Raw genomic sequence first — 17832 nt, forward strand, 5'->3', positions numbered from 1 at the left:
ATGTGTATGACATACCTTCGCTCGTGCCTTTCGCACTTGGTCCTCGACGAGTTTGTCGTTCACGATGGCTTTCACGACCTTATTTTTCGTGTTGGCCACTGACGTTCTAGAAGCGAATAAAATTAATCACGTGCCTTTTTCAGCACTTGTTTGACTTCACAGCGGATACCTTGCCAGCATAACAAGAGGATCTGCGATATGCGTCATTAGCCACTAGTCAATTAGTACTGAGCCTTTCCCTCCGGCGCTAACCGTTCCAGCTATGTCCTCTGTTAGTGCCCGTTGCACCTCATCGTCATTTATTTCTGTTTGAAGATAACTTCGGAACTTATTCACACGATCGAGCAGGTTTCGGAGGCAAGATTTGAGCTCGGCGGGATAAACCGCTGTAAAATCCTCTTCGGGCGCATCGCTGTCACTACCCGGATTGCTAGAATCCAGTTGAGTACTTGTCACAAAGTTGCAGGCCAGGCAGAGCGAAAACTCACAATGTGAGAATATCCTCTGACTTCATATAAATGGTTCCAATGAGACGAAGTAACTGCATTCACAATCAGGAATGAGCGAGTACGAACATGCTACCGGACTTGAGCAAACATGCCTGCGGACCGAAGCCCTTCGATCTCAGCTCCTCGCTTGTTTGCCGTATGGCTGTCCCTCGCGTTGACGCAAGGTTAGTCGCCCCCTATGTGAAGATTTTGTTAGTAGTTATCACCGCTCGTAGGTTCAACAAACCTTGACAGCTGCACGAGTTGAATCCTGGACCAAGGTCCCTTTGATTACCTGGATGCGTGAATCCCGAACGCCTGTCAACCTCTCCCCTCGTCACGGGCAAACGTCGGTTGGCTGTGCTAACTTGTGTGCGTCGTTGTAAAGGGAAACCTGTTCGGCGGCCTAATAAAGGGCGTCGTAAAATTGGATAAGAACGAGTGGGCTCATTTACGCCCTCCACGCTCCGCCCGCTGTTATCGTGTGTAGACTTGTCGGCTTTCGAGGCTGCGACAAGGGATGCCAGCTCTGAGAAGAAAGATATGTCACCAACCTTAGAAGTAAGCGAAAATGAGTTCGGAATGGTGTTAGTGAGGATTTCCATACAGATCGTACCAAGTTTTCCAAAGACTTCCCCCCGAATATATCTGCGAAGAACCTAACGGCTGCTTCCCTTTCTTCTTTGTTCCCATCCTATTTATAACAGTTTACGCAGGATATTAACGGTCAGAAATCCTCAGACGCACCGGCGTTAATAGTTTGTTAACGTGTAGACTACACGTGTCAGCCTATCCTCGGAATGCTTACCACGAGTGAAAGTGGGACGTGCTTGATGCTTTCGAATTGACTCCTTGTGTTCTCATGCGCATTTTCTCGGTGCCAAGCTAAGGGCGTCATCAACGTGTAGAGACGGCTGGGGGTATGGTGTTTTTCCCAATTGGTATTGCCGAGAACTATTGCGATATTTATCATGGGACGTGATGAAAACAAACGAAGGCTCACCCTGATTATTGGTGCGAACTGACCATGTGAGTTCAAGCCAGCCTTTTCCGTAGTGACGATCTGGACCTTCTCTATAGTAACTCTCCGAACACCGTATAACCGTTGTCACTAGGCGTCGGCCTGACAGATGAACAGAAAAGGCTGCGATGAGGGAATAGATATCTTCGGTACTTGGCAGTGACCAAACAGTGGCGTTGCGAAGGGCCAGAGTTCTGACACGGTCCCCTGTCCGGCCAGTCAGTTCCACGAAGTCGTCCTGAGGATATGCGCCTTTATCTCCACTCCCAAGTTCCACACAACGATGAGGCATATTTAGTCCTAGCGTGGCGGCAAGGTCGAAGATGTTTCCTTCTCGTTCAAAGGGCCCATTCCACATCATGCGACCGTATTCACCTGGCTACTTCCATCAGACTCGGTATCAGGAGGGATGCATCCTGTCACTTACTTCGATCGTCGAATCAACATTAGTAGATAAAAATCTTGTGCAATGGGAGTTCACATGAAACTCGCACGGATCATATCGGTGAGAACTGACGGCATCACGCATAAAGCCAGGGATATGGGAGAGAGTAACAAACTACGGGTCTCAGATGCTTTGATCACGCAAACTTTGGCAGAACGAAACTCACTTTACCGTCCAACACCTCCCAAGCAGACTTGCAGCAACCGGCGCAATCAACAACATCAGCAATCACGGTGCAGCTTCCCGGTTGTAGTGCCCGAGAGTAAACCAACCGGACGTCATGTATAGATAGAGGGATGTGGACGCGTTTGAGCAATTGAGAATGCTCCGGAGAAGTGGCGGATGACCACGATTTAGACATTTGGAATGCTTCAGCCAGCGTTTCGTCTTTTGCCCGCTGATAAGCACGCCGAGCACTTTCTAACCAGCCGCTTTCGGACTCCTCGCAAATGACTTGTACCGAATGTTCACCAAGACAGTGACGAAGAACCACGGTGAGGTAAATGCCATCTGGGCGACAATAAACAAGGACAGCACAATCGCTGGCCCCCGATAGCGTAATAGAGGTACCAGACAGGCGTACACGCGGAGGAAAGAGCGCCGGCTGCGCAAAACCGGCATAGGAGAGTGTCCTTAGTTCCAAGTGGAATGTGAAGTCATCCTTCTCCACATTCTCTTGGTAAGGGAGAAAGACTTGCTGAAACTGGACTTGCGCAAATGAGTCTGCATCAAAGTCGCCAAAGTATCTGAAGTAGTTGGAGTCGAAACAACCCAGAGTGATACTGATCGGTGAGGAATTGTCCAAAAGGCGACATGGCAACCTGGCTTTATAAAGCCACGCAGACTTGCGGCAGGGGATAATCGGCAGCCATATTTGAATCCCATCATTGCTAAGGGTAAATGTCCTGAGATGTTCGGGTGGAAACTTGTTTAGTTCCTCTTGAGGGATTTCCTTCGAAAGGATTCCGACGAACTCATCGCGCTTCATGGCGATGACCTTGTCACAGTCCGAAAAGCAACTAGGATCATCTGCTAGGAAGTTTTTTGACCATCCAGTTTTCACCGACCAACCCCACGCAAAGATAGTCTGGTCATTTAACCTCCGGATGATTTCCTCTTGAAGGCGACGGAAAGCATGCTTCCCCTCCCCGTATAGCATTGGCATATGCACGCCAAGCATACCCAGCAACGAATACGCTCGGTCCTCTATTCGTGTCGTCCTGCGATTTGCAGCCCAAGACATTATCTGGGCAACACTCGGACGAAGACGCCACGACGACAGTCCATCTGTCAAGATACAATCTGGGATCTTTGTGATTCTTGACAACTCCCCCGTAAGGGTTCGCTTGGTTCCGATGTGGTCCCACGCTTGGTTGAAGAAGTGAACGTCGTCGGGCGCAACAAGCTCTTGTAGAGTCCACCCACGTGAGAACCACATTGGCCACCCATCGAACGCCATCCAACTCTCTTCTTGTTTCTTGGGGAATTCAAGAGTACGCACGTCGTGGAGGTATGCATAACACCGCTCGGACTTGGCATACCAGTGGTACATCGAATTGATTGCTTCAGATAATTCCGAACTGCTGCGTTTGTCAATACAGCAAGTATCCACCCAAACCCATCGGAGGTTATTGCTATGAGCTTGTTTGCAACTCCCGAGGATTTTCTGGTAGCCTTTGCGTTTGCGCAACTTCAACATGTCTCTATCTGTGTTCTGCAGTTCTTCAGTGTCCATGTTCTGCAGCTCTTCGACGTCCATGAACTGCACTTCCTCCTCAGGTGGGCCCCAGCAGTGGGACAATATGGCATACTTCGTGTTTGCAAGCAACGGTCCAGTGAACTCCACCAACGGCTTGGTTCTCCGCAGTGGTTTCCCCTCCTCAAAGTTTAAGAAAAATAGTACGTCAATCAAGCGCATGGTGCTGGTACACACACCTTAGCGTCGATCAGTCATTCCCAATTTCTAAAAACTTACCGTATTGATCAGTCGTACCAAGCGCTCCCACCTCGATATGGTTCCTTATCTCCCGAACCGCCTGAATTCCGGTAAGACGCTATCAGCGACGAAGGTAGAAAAAATGTGAATGGACCTGACAAGACAAATGGCAATTGCAATTGACAACGTTGAATGCGGTGGGACTTATCGACATCATGCTAAAAATATGTAGTGCACGAGGCTTGAGCGCTTGAGCCACACATGAGGCAGCAGGCGTGGCTGCGTACAGGAATACGCTACATACGTACATCTAGCAGTGAGTCTGCGCCCCTCGCTATTACTCCTGATCCGCTGCTACATCAAAGGGAAACATATACCCCAGGGTCGGGAACTTAGAGCTTGCGCGCTATTATTAGGTAGGCGCGCTTGGTGAGTGCGGCAATGTAGAACATTGGCCACGCTAGACGCCTCCAAAGCCCGCTGCCAGGAAGCCAGAAAGAACTATATGTTTGTAGAGCAATTACCAGCCATGCGGTCACGAGAGTTAGCGCGACCGTGGCCTCTGCGAAGTGGCGAAGAGTTTCGCGACTACCAGGATTGATCTCCACAACGTTCATTTCGAAAACCTTCTGGGAGGGGGGTAATATGTTACCTCATAGTTAGGCAAGAATTGCATGCTTACTGCCATAAAGATTCCAGGGAAGAAGACCATTGCGAAGTAGGCGAACTGCATAAGCTATCAGCGATGCAGCATCGGATCCAACAAATTCACTTGCTAGCTGCATGTCATGTTTGGATCTCCTGGTTAATCTTTGCAATGCCCTACTGTCTTCATGATGGATGGTTGCAAACGCCTAATGGCAACTCAGTAAAGCAAATTATGGGTAACACAAACACCAACTAGCTCCGTGATATTCCTCAAACGAGCGGATTGCATGAGTATTTGGTAACGTAGCTGGCGTATTTCACGCGACAGTTTGTCAGCCTCGCTTTTTACAAATTTTGTAGACTCCTCTCGCTCTGTTTCAGCTTCCATCACTGGATTTGGCAGCCATTTTATGAATTCAACGGACTCGTGGAATTCCAGAAGCAGCTGCTGATAATAGGACAAGTGCGCTTGTACTTCATGACGTTTACAAGCCAGTGGGTGTATATCAGCGGTTTCCAAAACTCCATATTCCTAAACCACCATCTAAAGGGATGAAAGAACAGACAATCACGGCACTTACTAGTTTGTCGATGTAACGGTGTATCGCTTCGAATGCCTCGTCCCATGCATACATGGCAAAGTATAGTATAGCAAGAAAGTGGTATGTCGGATCTTTCGAGTTCGTGAAGGTCTTGGACCGGTGCATATTATCCCAAGTTCTTTGCACGAATGACTGAATATGCGTTCCAGATGTCCTCTCCGAATTAGGCAAAGAGTGACATGATATGATGGTATTGCATCTCCTTGAGCGGACCATGTGGATAGCCAGAAGGTCCTGAAACACAATCCCATCAACTAGAAATCACTGCCGCTTCAGAATAGGTAGAAATTTGAGGTATTCCATTGCTTACTTAGGTCCAAGGGTACTTGAGGATCAATGTCTTGAGCCTCTAGAAAGGTTCAGGCCATGACTACATGGCTTACATGAGTAAATGATATGCGTACCATTGGATGGATCACCTAGTGATGAGCTAGCTTCAGGCTTCTGCATCGTGCGAACAAATGGGAGAACAACGGTTATATCTGTGTAACGCATGAGTGATTCGAAATGACACCATGAATATACTGACGGTCTTCGTGGCCAACATTTTCTTGATATCGTGAAGGTACCCAGTTTGTCAAGGAAGAGAAAAACGAAGGTTCAATTTTGTATCTAAAGAGATAATTGAATCGTTGTAAAGGGGGAAGGAATAAAGCAAAACCCACGCAGTTCCCAGCATCTGTAAGACAGACATGGATAGATTTTCGACAAAAAAAGCCCTGATTCGAACGCCATCTGGTAGCTGTTTACAGACAACTGAGCCAATCCTGAATGAGGATGCAGAACAATCCTCACTGGCTGCTGCAAGGTTTTCCAGAATGCTTGTGCGTTGACATTATCAGCGGCGATGTCCATAGCAGAGGCTTTGTTGCAATGTCCGTCATCGCTCACGTCTACAATATAAACTGAACAGAGCTGAGAGTGTGCGCAACTAGTAAACATCCCGCTCTCCCGAACTTGGTCTGGCGCCAAATCCTTGGGTACGTTCTGAGGGTATTGCCTCCATGAATCCGTGGAGAACATGAATCCACCGGGAAAAAAGATTTCACTGTCATCCACATCAGGATCCATCCACGGCCATGGCGTAGAACGGGCAGCATAACGATAGCTGTGTCCATCTCATCAATCCTCTAGGTGTGCCTAGATGGAAAAGCAGACTAACGGAGGTACTGGCGCCCTAAGCCTCGAGATATCAGCCTGCGTGCTGCCTGAACGCTCCTCGTTTCCACGAACACTGGCGAGGACGGTAGGAAACATGCGGTCAGCCATAAGGTTAGGGAAAAGAGAGGAAGCAGTACTTCCCCCGACAGCAGCGAGACTCATAAGTTCCATAGCTTCTCGCCTGCTGCTATTACATAATAATGGGCCTCACGCTCGGGTACAGCAAGACCCCTGTTAGTACCCTCTGGTGCGAGATATCCGCCCACCAAGCCATTCACCTTGCAACGACCCCAATGCGCAAAGATCGTTCGTTGCCATTAACGACACACGTACGTATCGTGTAACCCGCTTGCCGATACCGCAACTGAGGTCGTTGGGGATAATCACGAATACAATGAGGTGAGTCTTGTAGTCTACATGTTGATATCGCCAAGGGAGGAAACATGTAACTGGGAAAGGCATGCTGGAACCATTGGCATATATACAGGAATCCACTTTATAGTCTGAAATGATGGAAGTTGAAGCAATCGAGATTTATATCGATTGGCGCCGTGGCGCGAAGATATTGGAGGAACGACATATCTGAATCCCGTCATTACTATTAGTGGGAATAGCGGATGTCCGGAAGACGTCTGAGTGGCGAGGCCAGGATTTCTTCTTCCGGGACGTCCTCCGCAGGAACTTGAATCAATTCGTCACGTCGAATCTTGATGACTTTGGCGAGATCTGAAAAGTAAGTCGTGGTCGTCAGCCAGAAATTGTTTGGTTCTCCGGTTTTCCCGGGCCATCCAAACGAAGCTGACCAGGTCATTTGGCCTCCAGATCATTTCTTCCTGTAGACGGCGGAAAACGTGCGTTCCCTCTCCACGCATACTCATGAACGAATACCCTGGTCCTCTTCACGCGATGTCCTGTCCCTGACCACGACGAAGATCTACGAAACACCCGGGGGGATGTGACCTGACAAGAGTCCATTCTGCGAGGCACCGTTCCGAACACTTGCAGAATTTTCTTTCGACCAATATGATTATGCTCTTGGTTGAAGAGGCCGCCAATTAAGCTCCGACATGCCTCTCCTATTTCTCGGGAAACTTGAGAACATGCACGTCGTGAAGGCACGCATAGCATCACTTCAAAATACGATCAGTATATCGAGCCAATTGCTTCAGATAATCCCGTGCTGCTTCATTTATCAATTTTATTACTCTTGTCAGGTAAACCCGCATACCTCGATAGCCCAAGGCCAAGTGGTGGTAGTGCTGGGGGACATGGTACCATTAATCCCAACCGTCCAAACGCCGGTAGGGAAAGACGAAATGATACGGGGGGGGAACGTCAACATACCTAGCGCACCACGATCTGTAGTACAGTCACCATTAAATATTGAGACGCCATGGAAAGCGTGTCGCCCAAGAGTGCACAGTCGAAACAGTCACGTGACGGTACCACTTGTCGCTTGCTTGCTTGCGCGCCCTCGACTGCAGGGGACGATGTCGACAAGCTTCACGTCGTCCTTCTCCGCTCGCCCGTCGCCCACGGTTCCCCCTGCATCGCAGTCTTATGAACCCCTCGTCAAGGCTGTCCTAAAGCACCGCCTAAATCGTAACATCTTTGCGTTCTCGGCAGCCTTTTCGCTCGGATTTCACATTCTCTTTTGGAGCAGCGATGACTCTAGTCTCTCTGCGCGGCTCCTCAGTCTGAGCGCCTGGCTCGTTGCTTCCCTAGCGTGGCTCGTGGGCGTACTGCCTATAATCGTGTCGAGAAAGTTGAACCTCACCAGTCTGTATATCTCTGCCATTATTCTTCCATTATTCGTCTGACGGGAGTTTTCTAGCTCACAGTACGGTGGCGCCCTCTCCCCGGGGAACACTAGCGGGCGCTCTGTCCAAGTCCAGCACGTGCCGCATATTAACCGTGTACACCGCTTCCGCTTTGTTGCTGTTGTCGCTGCATTTGTATAGTGAACCTGCCATCCGAGAAAGCTTGAATATGAGCGTCTTCGTGAAATCAAGGTGAGTATCGCATGGTCATAGATATCCGAAATGCGTGTTCGATCGTCGCACCAGAAAGCACCCTCACTACCTCAATGGTTCCTTCATCTTCCTCGTCACGGCACAAGCATGGTTCGCACTCAGTTTTTTCCTTCGGAATATCATGCTAGAACGTTTCGTGTTCCGGTGGTCACGAAATGCGCCGTCGAATCCTGTGAGTTACTTTCAGAGAACGCTGTGCCCTGATGTTCACATACTTCCCCAGCCCAACGTCTTCATAAATTTTCCTTTACTCCTCGTAACTATCGGACTCTTCACCCTAGTTACGTTCACCGCATACAACGTGGTATTTGGTATCATGAGAGTCTTTGTCTTACCTATCCTTCTTCGAATACCTCTCATGCGGAGTCTACTACGACCCTTTGTTGCCCATTTCATTCGAGGTCCATGGACGCTCATCCTGCCACTGCGCCACCTTCGTCTGGAGTTCCGCACGTTTCTGCTTGGACTTATCACCCTAGCCAATTGGGAATTTGCAGAGACGCTCTTTAACTTGCACATTCCTCAGGTCAGTCAAAGTCTGTGCAACCCACCCAACTTGTGATGAACCATTTTTTTTGTAGCCAATCGACGTTTCACATACCACTGCAGAACCAAACGTGACGTTGATATCTGGTGTTACATCCACTGATCTCGTCTTCCTGCATTTCGCCTACTCTGAACTACGCAACCTCGCCACGGATAGCAGCCCATCTAGCAGCACCCGTCGAATCGTACTATTCTCAGACCAAAAGTACAACCCCAAGCTTGTGGAGCACGCTCGCCCGTGCCGCGCTTCTTCGTCTTGGTCATGACTACCAAACCCTCTTACAGCCGAGGCAATCCAGCACCTCCGTCACCTCCGCCACCAGTCGCAGCACCTGCGACAGTTTCCAATCCGCCTTCGACGCCTATCCTCCGTCAGCCGATCTATAAACCCTTTGCGACAATCGCCCCTCTCGCGTGTCCTTAATTCGCTAGGCTCCGACTCTGATCCTCTCAAAAGCGACAGAAGGAGGTCGCCAAGGAGGTAGAAACCCTTGCAAAGGATGTGCATGTTCCCGAACTATTCCGTTCGGTAACCGCCTATGCCACTTCTGCTGTCCCTGCGTCGTCTGCGGCTATCAGTGTAGCGCAGAATCCTCCCACGAGCCCTAGCTCCCTCATCACCTCTATCAAACAGGGTTGCTGTGGTCATTTGGTCAAGTATGCGCCTCCGCGGTCCAGAGAGATATGTACGCAGCTGAACGAGTGGCTCGCGAGGGAGCGAATACATAAGCGTGCCGAGATGTCTCTTCCGAACCGAGAACTAGATGCGCTCGTTATAGAATGTAAGTGTCAAGAGATTGCATCGTCTTGTATATATATATATATATATTCTGACAATCCATCTGACAGCACTTTCTGCACTCGTCTGTGCCTCTCTCACGGAGGACAGATACGGTGTAGGTTCAGCGCGATATTCCCCGTATACTAGAGGCATTTTTATCTCTCCTCCAGGCTGCCGAGGATTACCAAAATGAAGTTCGCGTACTCTACGTACCCCCTACTCCAGAGGAGCTGTACCCAAGCGGATTCTGCTGTCCTCCACCAAAAAGAGAGTACCCGTGTTGAAGTTGCAAAAGCCTCCGAAGCAATAAGCGTCGTGGGTGATGGTATGTCCTCTGCCTTTCTATGGATTTATGAGTTTCAGGAGCAGCTGACGAATATTGTCTTGCCAAGCTTTGAAATCTGGCATTTCGGATATCGTCCGGACGTTTGGAGATAAGTTGACTGCATTCAAGTTCCCTCCGAAAACTGCGAGGAAGCTGCAGTCTTTTGTAGATTACATCTAATTGCGTTACCGAGTTCGAGGGGCTATGAGAAGTAATACTACATGACGTAGCAGGTTTTTTGTTGGTTCCCTGAGCACTGCTTGATTTACAGAACTGCCAAGTACCTTGAAATTCGTACGGTTCAACGTACGTTAGGCAGTGCTGTTACTTCCCGAGCTGATAGCAACTCTGACCATTCACAGCTGTCTTTGCTTTGAGAAGTAGCGGGGTTTCGATCGGCATTCTTGGGGTGTTTTCTATATCACCATCATGAAATCCACCAGAGTCGTCGTTCGAAAGACTAGAAGGAATTTAGCTTGGATGATGTACAACATTACGACCCTCACGAGAACTTCCATGGGCATAAACCTGGCAAGAGGTGAGATTGCATCGCACATTCAGCGGTCGACGTAGACCTAGCAGTAGTAGAAACTCGTGTACATTTGCCCTTTAGGCAGCTCATTACCACTCATCTCAAGTACATTAGAATTACACACACCCAATCCTCCTCTCACCAGGCCATCATCGCTGTGATCTCACCACCATCAAGACGGTGCACGCAGTGCATCGTCACGATCGTTTTTATCGCCACTTAGACTACGGAAGAACTCGGCGTAGGCGTAGTCAACGTCGAAAAGAAGCTGGTAATACTTCTTGATTAGATGGGTGAAACGGATGCGGAAATCTGAATGGACGTACTTGTCTTGATTGTTCCTCTGTTAGCTCTTCCGAAGCTTTCATTCCGTTGAGGGTGATCAACCTTTTCGTGCGTGCGAGTGAGGTGTGTTAAGGAGGAAGTAAAGAACGGATTCGAGCGCACTTACCACCCGACCATGCGACTTCTTCCCTCCCATTCCTTGCTCCCTTTAAACCTCGCATACCCCGTAACGAGTTCTTGAAGGATAGGATGCAGCTGATCTTTTGCGCGCAGACGTAACTTGAGTGCGTCCATGAAGGTTATGAAGTTCTGTGCGTTACATGTTTAGTGCGAAGATCGAGCGTGCAGTGAGACGCGGAGAAGTGGAAAATAGGTGAGCAGAGTATCGAAGAATCTCCCTACCTGTGTCGTTTCAGCTATCCATTTTCCAGTCTCCGGACCAGCCTCGCTCGAATGTTCCACCGTAGCGGGCACCCCTACCTTGATCCTGTGCAACGCAGCAGGCGTATCAAGCTATGTCAATGCCGCACGTACAGAACAAGATCAAAACGTCGGGTGAAAGGAGAAGGAGGAGGAGAAACGTGACTCACGCGATAGCGGGTCATGAACTCCTCGATCGACGGGATCGAATCCTTGACCAACTTGACCATCGTCATATACTGCGACAACAACCTCGTGCATGCAGGCGAGTACCTCTCGTGGCATATCTCAGTATGTACGAGCTCCACATTGAACCGACCGATAGGATGGATGGAATTGGTAAATAGTGGTGGGACTCACTCAGCGGCAGTAATTGAATCGCGGACGTATGCGCGTTCCAGAAAGTCCAGTGCGACTACAATACCGAAGAGTGTAGCTAGAAGAGAGTATTTCTCCCGTTCTGCGTTGGTGGTGTAAAGTCGGACCTCTTCGTCGAGGGACAGCATCGCCGTGGTTATGGCAGTACCCAGGAAGTGTACAAAGCTATGCCAACTCAGCAGCAGAATGTCAGGGATATACGCCTGAGATCCCCAGGAGTGATGGTAATAAGGCAGTTAGATAGACAGAGATGTCGTGACATCCACTAATGACAACATTGAAAAGCATAGAGTCGTATCGTATGTAGTCCGAGAATAACAAAGAAAACGCGAGACTGGTATAAGTATATGTGCGGCCAGCACCGTCCATCATGCATCAAGCCTGTTGAGCACTTGCCACCGCTCTCTTCAGCGCCTCCAGTTCTTGGAGCAACTTCGCATTTGCTTCCTCTGCAGCCTGGCGTTGCTCGCGTTCTCTCTGCCTTTCCTCCTCTGCGGCCTGGCGTTGCTCACGCTCTCTCTGCCTTTCCTCCTCTGCGGCCTGGCGTTGCTCACGCTCTCTCTGCCTTTCCTCCTCTGCGGCCTGGCGTTGCTCGCGTTCTCTCTGCCTTTCCTCCTCTGCGGCCTGGCGTTGCTCGCGTTCTCTCTGCCTTTCCTCCTCCGCTGCCCGTGCCCTTTCCTCGGCCGCCTCGCGTTGCTCGCGTTCACGTTGCCTCTCTTCCTCTTGCTATTCGGGTCATCGTAAACACGGATAGTGAACAGAAATCAAAGACAAGTTACCTCTTGTTTAAGCCTGCGTTCCTGTTCAATTTCCTCGGCCAAAGCAGCTCGAGCTTCACGATACTTAGCGCACACCTCTTCCCCGCTCGCCTTGATAGCCACTGGTACCCCACAAATTGTACCCCCCCGATGGGTCCGGTTATCTTGCATGGCACCCTTGTATAGCATCTTGAGAGCGTCAAACACAGTTGCAGCGAACCAGTAGCATTGTGTTCGGGCAATGGCGTACTTGGGCTCCTGTGTCGAGGTTACATAAAGCAAGGTCGCTAGCTCGTTTGCAGTGGGCTTTGCGCCAGTAAACCGTAAAGTACAGAGACGTTGAGGCTTGTCGCACATCTCCTCCACCCGAGCGCCTGCTGCACTAATCCGCGTTGCAAAATAAACGCGATCACAGGCGTCCCGCTCGGAACTGGAGGAAAGAGAAGCTGCAATTTGAGCTGTATGCAACTTCTTCATTTTTTTCCTGTTTCTCTTAGTAACTTTGTCTAGCGGAGGACCGCTTTCGTCGGCACTACTTGCAGTGGAATCGCCGACATCAGGAGAGCGTGCAGAAGTCTCTGGTGGAGTGGGTGGCGACGCCGTGGCATCTACCACTGTGTCCGCTGGAAGATGGGTATCGGCAGTTTGTGGGGGGTCTACAGAATTGTCAGCGGCTTGAGTTACTAACGAACGTGAGCAGAAGTACCGTAGTTTGGATTGCGAACACCACCACTCCTCTCGGCAATGATAATGGATGTGTGCTGATTGTCGGGGGAAGAGATGTCAAACCGCAGGAACTCATGCTCTACCCCTTTCCGCATCTTGTACCAGCCGACCCTGATGACTTGACAATCCGACGTAAGAGGGTTGTTGCGGATGACGGAGTACCACCCGCGGACGTTCACAAGCCCGTAGGACTCCTCATCGAACAAACCTTCAATCTTTGGAGCTTCCGAGACCATTTTGAGCAAGCGAAGGACTCGATGGAGAAGTCTGCGTAGTTTTCTGAGTATGATCCTGTTGTAGAGGGGCATCTTTATATGAATGGCGATCGCAGCGAGATGGCTGGGATGTTGAACCACGGCTGGAATTCCTACTGCACAGCTCCTGATTACATAATGCAATTGATTGCGCGAGCCTTGTCCAGCTATTATGGCAACAATAATAAGGATGACTCTCGTCGTACTGGATATCGACGTTGTAACCTACCTTCCATTCGTGGATGTTGCAATACTCATACCCTCCACGCCATGGCAATGTGATTCGGGTGTTGCCCGGAGCCCGACCTCCAATTGATCGTTGCTTTGGCACACGTTCGTCACTCTGTCACAAGAATATTTCTTTGAGTAGTGAATCAATTCTCACAGACATATGATACATTTGTGCCAACTGCAGAGGATGAATCGATGATAGCCCAGGCAGTGGAGGGATGTCAGGACTATGAACATTGACTTCACTGATAGACCACGGATCTAAACTATGGTATCAGAGGAGATAACCCGCCGGGACAAGGAAGCTCGTGGATGGCACGAAAGGCCGCGGACATCGGAGGCCCATCTTGTTGCTACGGTGACATGGTATAAAGTACCGATTGCAACTCAGCGAACAAGGGGCAAGGGAGGTATGTACTTATGTCGTGCGTGCTGTGGGTGGGTGATCGTGTTACATACATCAATTCAAGTGAAAGCAAAACAACAAAACACCGGTGAGCAAGAGAGATCCGAAGGCTGCAGCCGCAGGGTAAAAAGTACAAGGACTGTTCGTAAGGCGCTCGACGATGGCACAAGTCGTGTATGAGACCACTTGTGGTTCAGGTATTTGATCAACGCGGTATCCATAGGAAACCCCAGAGAATGAGTAACATGCCATCGAAGTTGCACCGCTTCACGGTCTCTCGTGCATCTAGAGGATAAAAAGAACAAGTCCACGGTGTGTACACAATTGCGTTTCGATGGAGATATGTACATAACATGGTGAGAACCCAGGGTCCGAACCCAGTCCTTCGAGAAGGACATGCCTGGTAGGGAATCTGATTTGGAATCGATATGGCATACTGGGACAAGGACGGTTCGTAATAATAAACTGTAACGATAAGAATTCCCTGCAGAAAAAAGGCCACTTCGGTGCCTCCGTACCGATCTACGGTACGAAAATACTGTCATGCTGTATGGCTACAGCCTGTGCATGTCTCAGGAATGTCAATCAATGGCAGCTCGGCATCGAGAACAAAAAACTCACTTACCGCATATGCATGGACTTTGTAGCTCGCAAAACCGAGTCGCAATTTACGGACAGACCATCCTAGGTCGCAGGCAAAAGAGCTGAAGCGTCGCCGCTGGACGGGGACAAGGCAATCACGAGTGATTTTCAGGCATACGACTCTCAACAACGTTTCAACTACGAAGGACGTGAAAATCAAGGCTCACATGGTCCTAAGAGCGGATGCTCAGCATCCATCTCAGCCCGCTTCTCAATTTCGCACGCGATGACAACGTAAATTCGACAGATGCATCGCGGTCGCGTTGGCCGTCCGTACCCATACGTAACAGAATGACAATCCCCGCAATTGGGGTGTTCCAGTCGACGATGGCCGACGCATCCCAGAAGTAACGGAGTTAGGGGAACGAACTAAGAGTGGCATACCCCTTTGTTTTTCGACCGTAGACCCACCAGAGCAGGCGAGATTGGGGAGGGGATAGTTGCATCGCCATAGAAAAATAGTCACTGGCGTCGAAGACGAGGGAGGCGGTCGTCTGCGCAAGAATCAAGGGGGAGAAAGTGGAAGTACAGCATCACAGTCTCTGAGAAATGGGATTTGTTTCGATCGTTGGGATCAGCTCGGATGGGGCGTCAAGCATAGTAGACGGTGGGAGGGAGAGTTTGACAGCGTCTCAATTTCATGGCTTTCAGTGCTCAATCAGCGTATGGGATTCAAAGATTGTTTGCCAGGGAATTTCATGGATACAACGGAGATAGCATGCCCAAATCACCGTAGACAGCCTCCAGAAGGCTGCACTCGAAGGAAAAATTGTACTCGTTCAATAGATTGTGTAAGCAAGCTGAGGCTGTGGCGCCGCCGCGTCTTCCGAAGTTCCCAACCTTACATCCACATCCTGCTTATGATAATTGTATCGACTGGACGACCTAAGAAAACACGGAAATCACCTACCGCGGAAGGCAATGTTGTCGCCAATACGTGTCATGTCTCGCTGGCATCAGAAATTAGCATCGCAGCCAGGGTGAGAAAAAAGTCGTCGACAACACGCGTCGTGGCTGTATCGGGTGGCTATTGTCTCGCTGACCTGCTAGTTCTCCCGTCGAAGTCATATGCCTTTACTTCAAGGACGAGTACGATTGGAGGGCCGTGCATGACGAGCAGTTCAATGCTGCTGCGGTGTGTTCCCATTTTAGTTTCGAGCCCGTGGCGGTCACCCCTTCTTGTCCTTTGCATATTGGACGTACCTCATCCCAAGGCCGAAGAGCTCCTCACAAATCGTCGCTGGTATGCGATCCCATCAAAAATTAGAGTGGTCAACTCGTTGATTAGGAAACGACCGCCACTGGTTGATCGCTCGTCCACCGAACTCTTGCTACGTGTTAGGTACCCAAGCAGAGCCTGGTAAGGGGAAGCAAGATGTCGGTACAGCGCTGCGCGGCTGGAGGGATATCGAAGCTCCCAACCCCGCGGGGCCACATCGGGCGTGTGACGATAACAGCATAGCAGTCTAGAAGACTCGTTTAAAGAGGAGCGGGTGTCACCTAATCAACGTGCTGGATTGGTCGATACTGCGGTTCACGACCCAAGCCGAAGGTGGACTGCATCTTGGAACTCTGGATATCGTACTGACCGCTCAGGATTTGAAAGTGGCAAATGGTTTTCGACGTTCGCATACTAGAATGATGTTCCCGTCCTACCAGGCGCTTCCCTTGCGTTTTTTCGTGAAAAGGTTTCCCTTGCATGGTGAGGGACGTGAGATTTTTCGAAGTCGACAAGGTCCGCCTCGACAACCCGCCATGCGGTGGCTATCAATCCATAGGAGTCGCCTCTCTGCCCTAACTGTCGGGTTCTCCAATTTCAAAATGTGAATCATTTGCCATGCGATAACCTCCGATCCAGAATTTTATGCCGCGTGGTCGTCCATTGATGGTATGTCCAAAGAACTGTGGTTGCTGGAGCGTGTGGGGGAGCTTCAGGGGTTCCAGGGTCTGTTCATCAATGTGGCTTGTTTTGTATTCGACTAAGCGCTGAAGATCTATTAAGGCAAGTTCATATCCACCATAATGTTCGAACGTTCTCTTCGTGACGATCTTTGCAACGAATCGAACGAGAATTTGGGACAACACCCACCTGCGGACCGTGCGTACGAACGATCGACGAGAATCTGAATTGAATATACTTCTCAGAAGTAGAAGCAAGCGCCTAGGTGTTATACAAACTAGGAATCAAGTCTACGGTACCAATAAAAGGCACCGACAACGTCCTGGTACAAGTTGTCCAAGTGAAGATTTAACAAGAAGACCAACTGGTCCATGTCCAGAACTCGATATACTGCCATGAAATGCAGACAAGGTCTTTTATTCCGTGTGCTGCTGTTCCCTGCTAACATACCGCTCGCAAGGTTAACTGCGCCGTCACCTCCCATCCTCACAAGCCACATTCACTGGCGGGCACCTCAACGGCAGTGACCTCTACTCTCCCTAACGCGTTTGCCTGCCCGTTCGTCAGTACGTTCATCGCCTGCGTTGACACCGTAAACCCATCCTTCGACACATCCAGTGCAAGGACATTGATAGTGTTCTTTGCATACGTGATGGCATAACATTTGCCACAGTTAGCGTTGTTCCAGTTTGCGATGGTTGGTGCGCCTCCGAGGTAAGGGAAGTTGGAGAAGGAGCTAAGGGTGGCGTACCCTTTGCTTTCGAGTCCGTTGGACCCGTCAGAGCAGGCGAGACTGGAGAGGGGACAACTGGCATCGCCGTAGATGGCGTCATAGGCGAGAAAAGTGAACATCTGCCCGAGAACAGGCGTGGAGAGGAAGAAAGCAAATGTGAAGTAGAGGTACAGCATTGTCTGTGGATGGCACTTGTCTCGGTCGCAGGGATGAGGTCGGATGAGGAATTAGGCCTGGCAGACCGACAGAGGCACGAGACTGGTACAGTATCACGTCGTCGACGCCTTTATTTATTTTCTTATTGCAGGATTAGGCTTACGCTGGCAGACGGTCATATGGGGATCCACGTGCATGATCCTCGTTTCTCCGGCACCTGTGGAACGGCGGGGATGAGCGGAGTACATGGTACCTTCGCGCTCGAGAATGTGATACAAACCTCGCTGCGAGGTGGATATGCTTTTCAGTTCCTTCTTTGGGGCACGCTCAAGATGACTTGGCATGTGAAGAAGTGTTTGGTAAGAAGTCCAAACAGTAGGACTTCGGGAGGCTCACCCAACTATCGCATCAAAAAGCAGTACATA

The 17832-nt window shown here is 49.9% G+C and overlaps 7 protein-coding genes across 7 annotated transcripts; 2 read left to right on the forward strand and 5 right to left on the reverse strand.

Annotated features, from left to right (window-relative positions):
• Nucleotides 1-492: 492 nt before the first annotated feature.
• F5J12DRAFT_502146 (heterokaryon incompatibility protein-domain-containing protein) lies at nt 493-4112 on the reverse strand. Its single transcript, XM_051739743.1, has 11 exons — nt 3930-4112; nt 2121-3876; nt 1937-2068; nt 1558-1888; nt 1492-1533; nt 1319-1442; nt 1236-1263; nt 1105-1182; nt 736-1042; nt 602-685; nt 493-541 (listed from the first exon to the last, which is right to left on the reverse strand). Exons 2-10 carry the CDS (start codon nt 3870-3872, stop codon nt 675-677), a joined length of 2805 nt encoding a protein of 934 aa, XP_051595132.1. The 5' UTR covers nt 3873-3876; nt 3930-4112; the 3' UTR covers nt 493-541; nt 602-674.
• A 170-nt stretch (nt 4113-4282) lies between these two features.
• F5J12DRAFT_897867 (uncharacterized protein) lies at nt 4283-6472 on the reverse strand (the record flags this gene model as incomplete). Its single annotated transcript, XM_051748063.1, has 10 exons — nt 4283-4519; nt 4573-4617; nt 4792-5070; nt 5120-5394; nt 5451-5489; nt 5545-5622; nt 5670-5752; nt 5806-5882; nt 5936-6248; nt 6303-6472. 10 exons carry the CDS (start codon nt 6470-6472, stop codon nt 4283-4285), a joined length of 1596 nt encoding a protein of 531 aa, XP_051595133.1.
• Nucleotides 6473-7689: 1217 nt separating this feature from the next.
• Nucleotides 7690-10374, forward strand: F5J12DRAFT_863908 (nucleoporin protein Ndc1-Nup-domain-containing protein). Its single transcript, XM_051746981.1, has 13 exons — nt 7690-8080; nt 8136-8313; nt 8368-8506; nt 8558-8860; nt 8916-9085; nt 9108-9139; nt 9171-9220; nt 9338-9662; nt 9730-9780; nt 9809-9893; nt 9934-9986; nt 10054-10292; nt 10349-10374. Exons 1-12 carry the CDS (start codon nt 7792-7794, stop codon nt 10164-10166), a joined length of 1788 nt encoding a protein of 595 aa, XP_051595134.1. The 5' UTR covers nt 7690-7791; the 3' UTR covers nt 10167-10292; nt 10349-10374.
• Nucleotides 10375-10690: 316 nt separating this feature from the next.
• Nucleotides 10691-11729, reverse strand: F5J12DRAFT_727805 (vacuolar protein sorting-associated; the record flags this gene model as incomplete). Its single annotated transcript, XM_051741829.1, has 6 exons — nt 10691-10786; nt 10845-10905; nt 10970-11112; nt 11206-11316; nt 11394-11496; nt 11584-11729. 6 exons carry the CDS (start codon nt 11727-11729, stop codon nt 10691-10693), a joined length of 660 nt encoding a protein of 219 aa, XP_051595135.1.
• Nucleotides 11718-13508, reverse strand: F5J12DRAFT_502347 (uncharacterized protein). Its single transcript, XM_051739744.1, has 4 exons — nt 13066-13508; nt 12381-13015; nt 12125-12327; nt 11718-12082 (listed from the first exon to the last, which is right to left on the reverse strand). The coding sequence occupies exons 1-4, from the start codon at nt 13391-13393 to the stop codon at nt 11977-11979; spliced, it is 1272 nt and encodes a 423-aa protein (XP_051595136.1). The 5' UTR covers nt 13394-13508; the 3' UTR covers nt 11718-11976.
• Nucleotides 13509-14177: 669 nt separating this feature from the next.
• Nucleotides 14178-16705, forward strand: F5J12DRAFT_929938 (uncharacterized protein). Its single transcript, XM_051749513.1, has 9 exons — nt 14178-14426; nt 14467-14503; nt 14537-14619; nt 14665-14852; nt 15073-15409; nt 15703-15753; nt 15961-15978; nt 16104-16320; nt 16477-16705. Exons 1-9 carry the CDS (start codon nt 14373-14375, stop codon nt 16599-16601), a joined length of 1110 nt encoding a protein of 369 aa, XP_051595137.1. The 5' UTR covers nt 14178-14372; the 3' UTR covers nt 16602-16705.
• Nucleotides 16593-17793, reverse strand: F5J12DRAFT_502481 (Cerato-platanin). The gene has a single exon (XM_051739746.1). It carries the CDS (start codon nt 17425-17427, stop codon nt 17005-17007), a length of 423 nt encoding a protein of 140 aa, XP_051595138.1. The 5' UTR covers nt 17428-17793; the 3' UTR covers nt 16593-17004.
• Between the last annotated feature and the right edge of the window lie 39 nt (nt 17794-17832).

This window comes from Pisolithus orientalis (assembly GCF_024613125.1).
Source record: "Pisolithus orientalis strain OTSU chromosome Unknown F5J12scaffold_61, whole genome shotgun sequence".
Lineage (NCBI taxonomy): Eukaryota > Fungi > Basidiomycota > Agaricomycetes > Boletales > Pisolithaceae > Pisolithus > Pisolithus orientalis.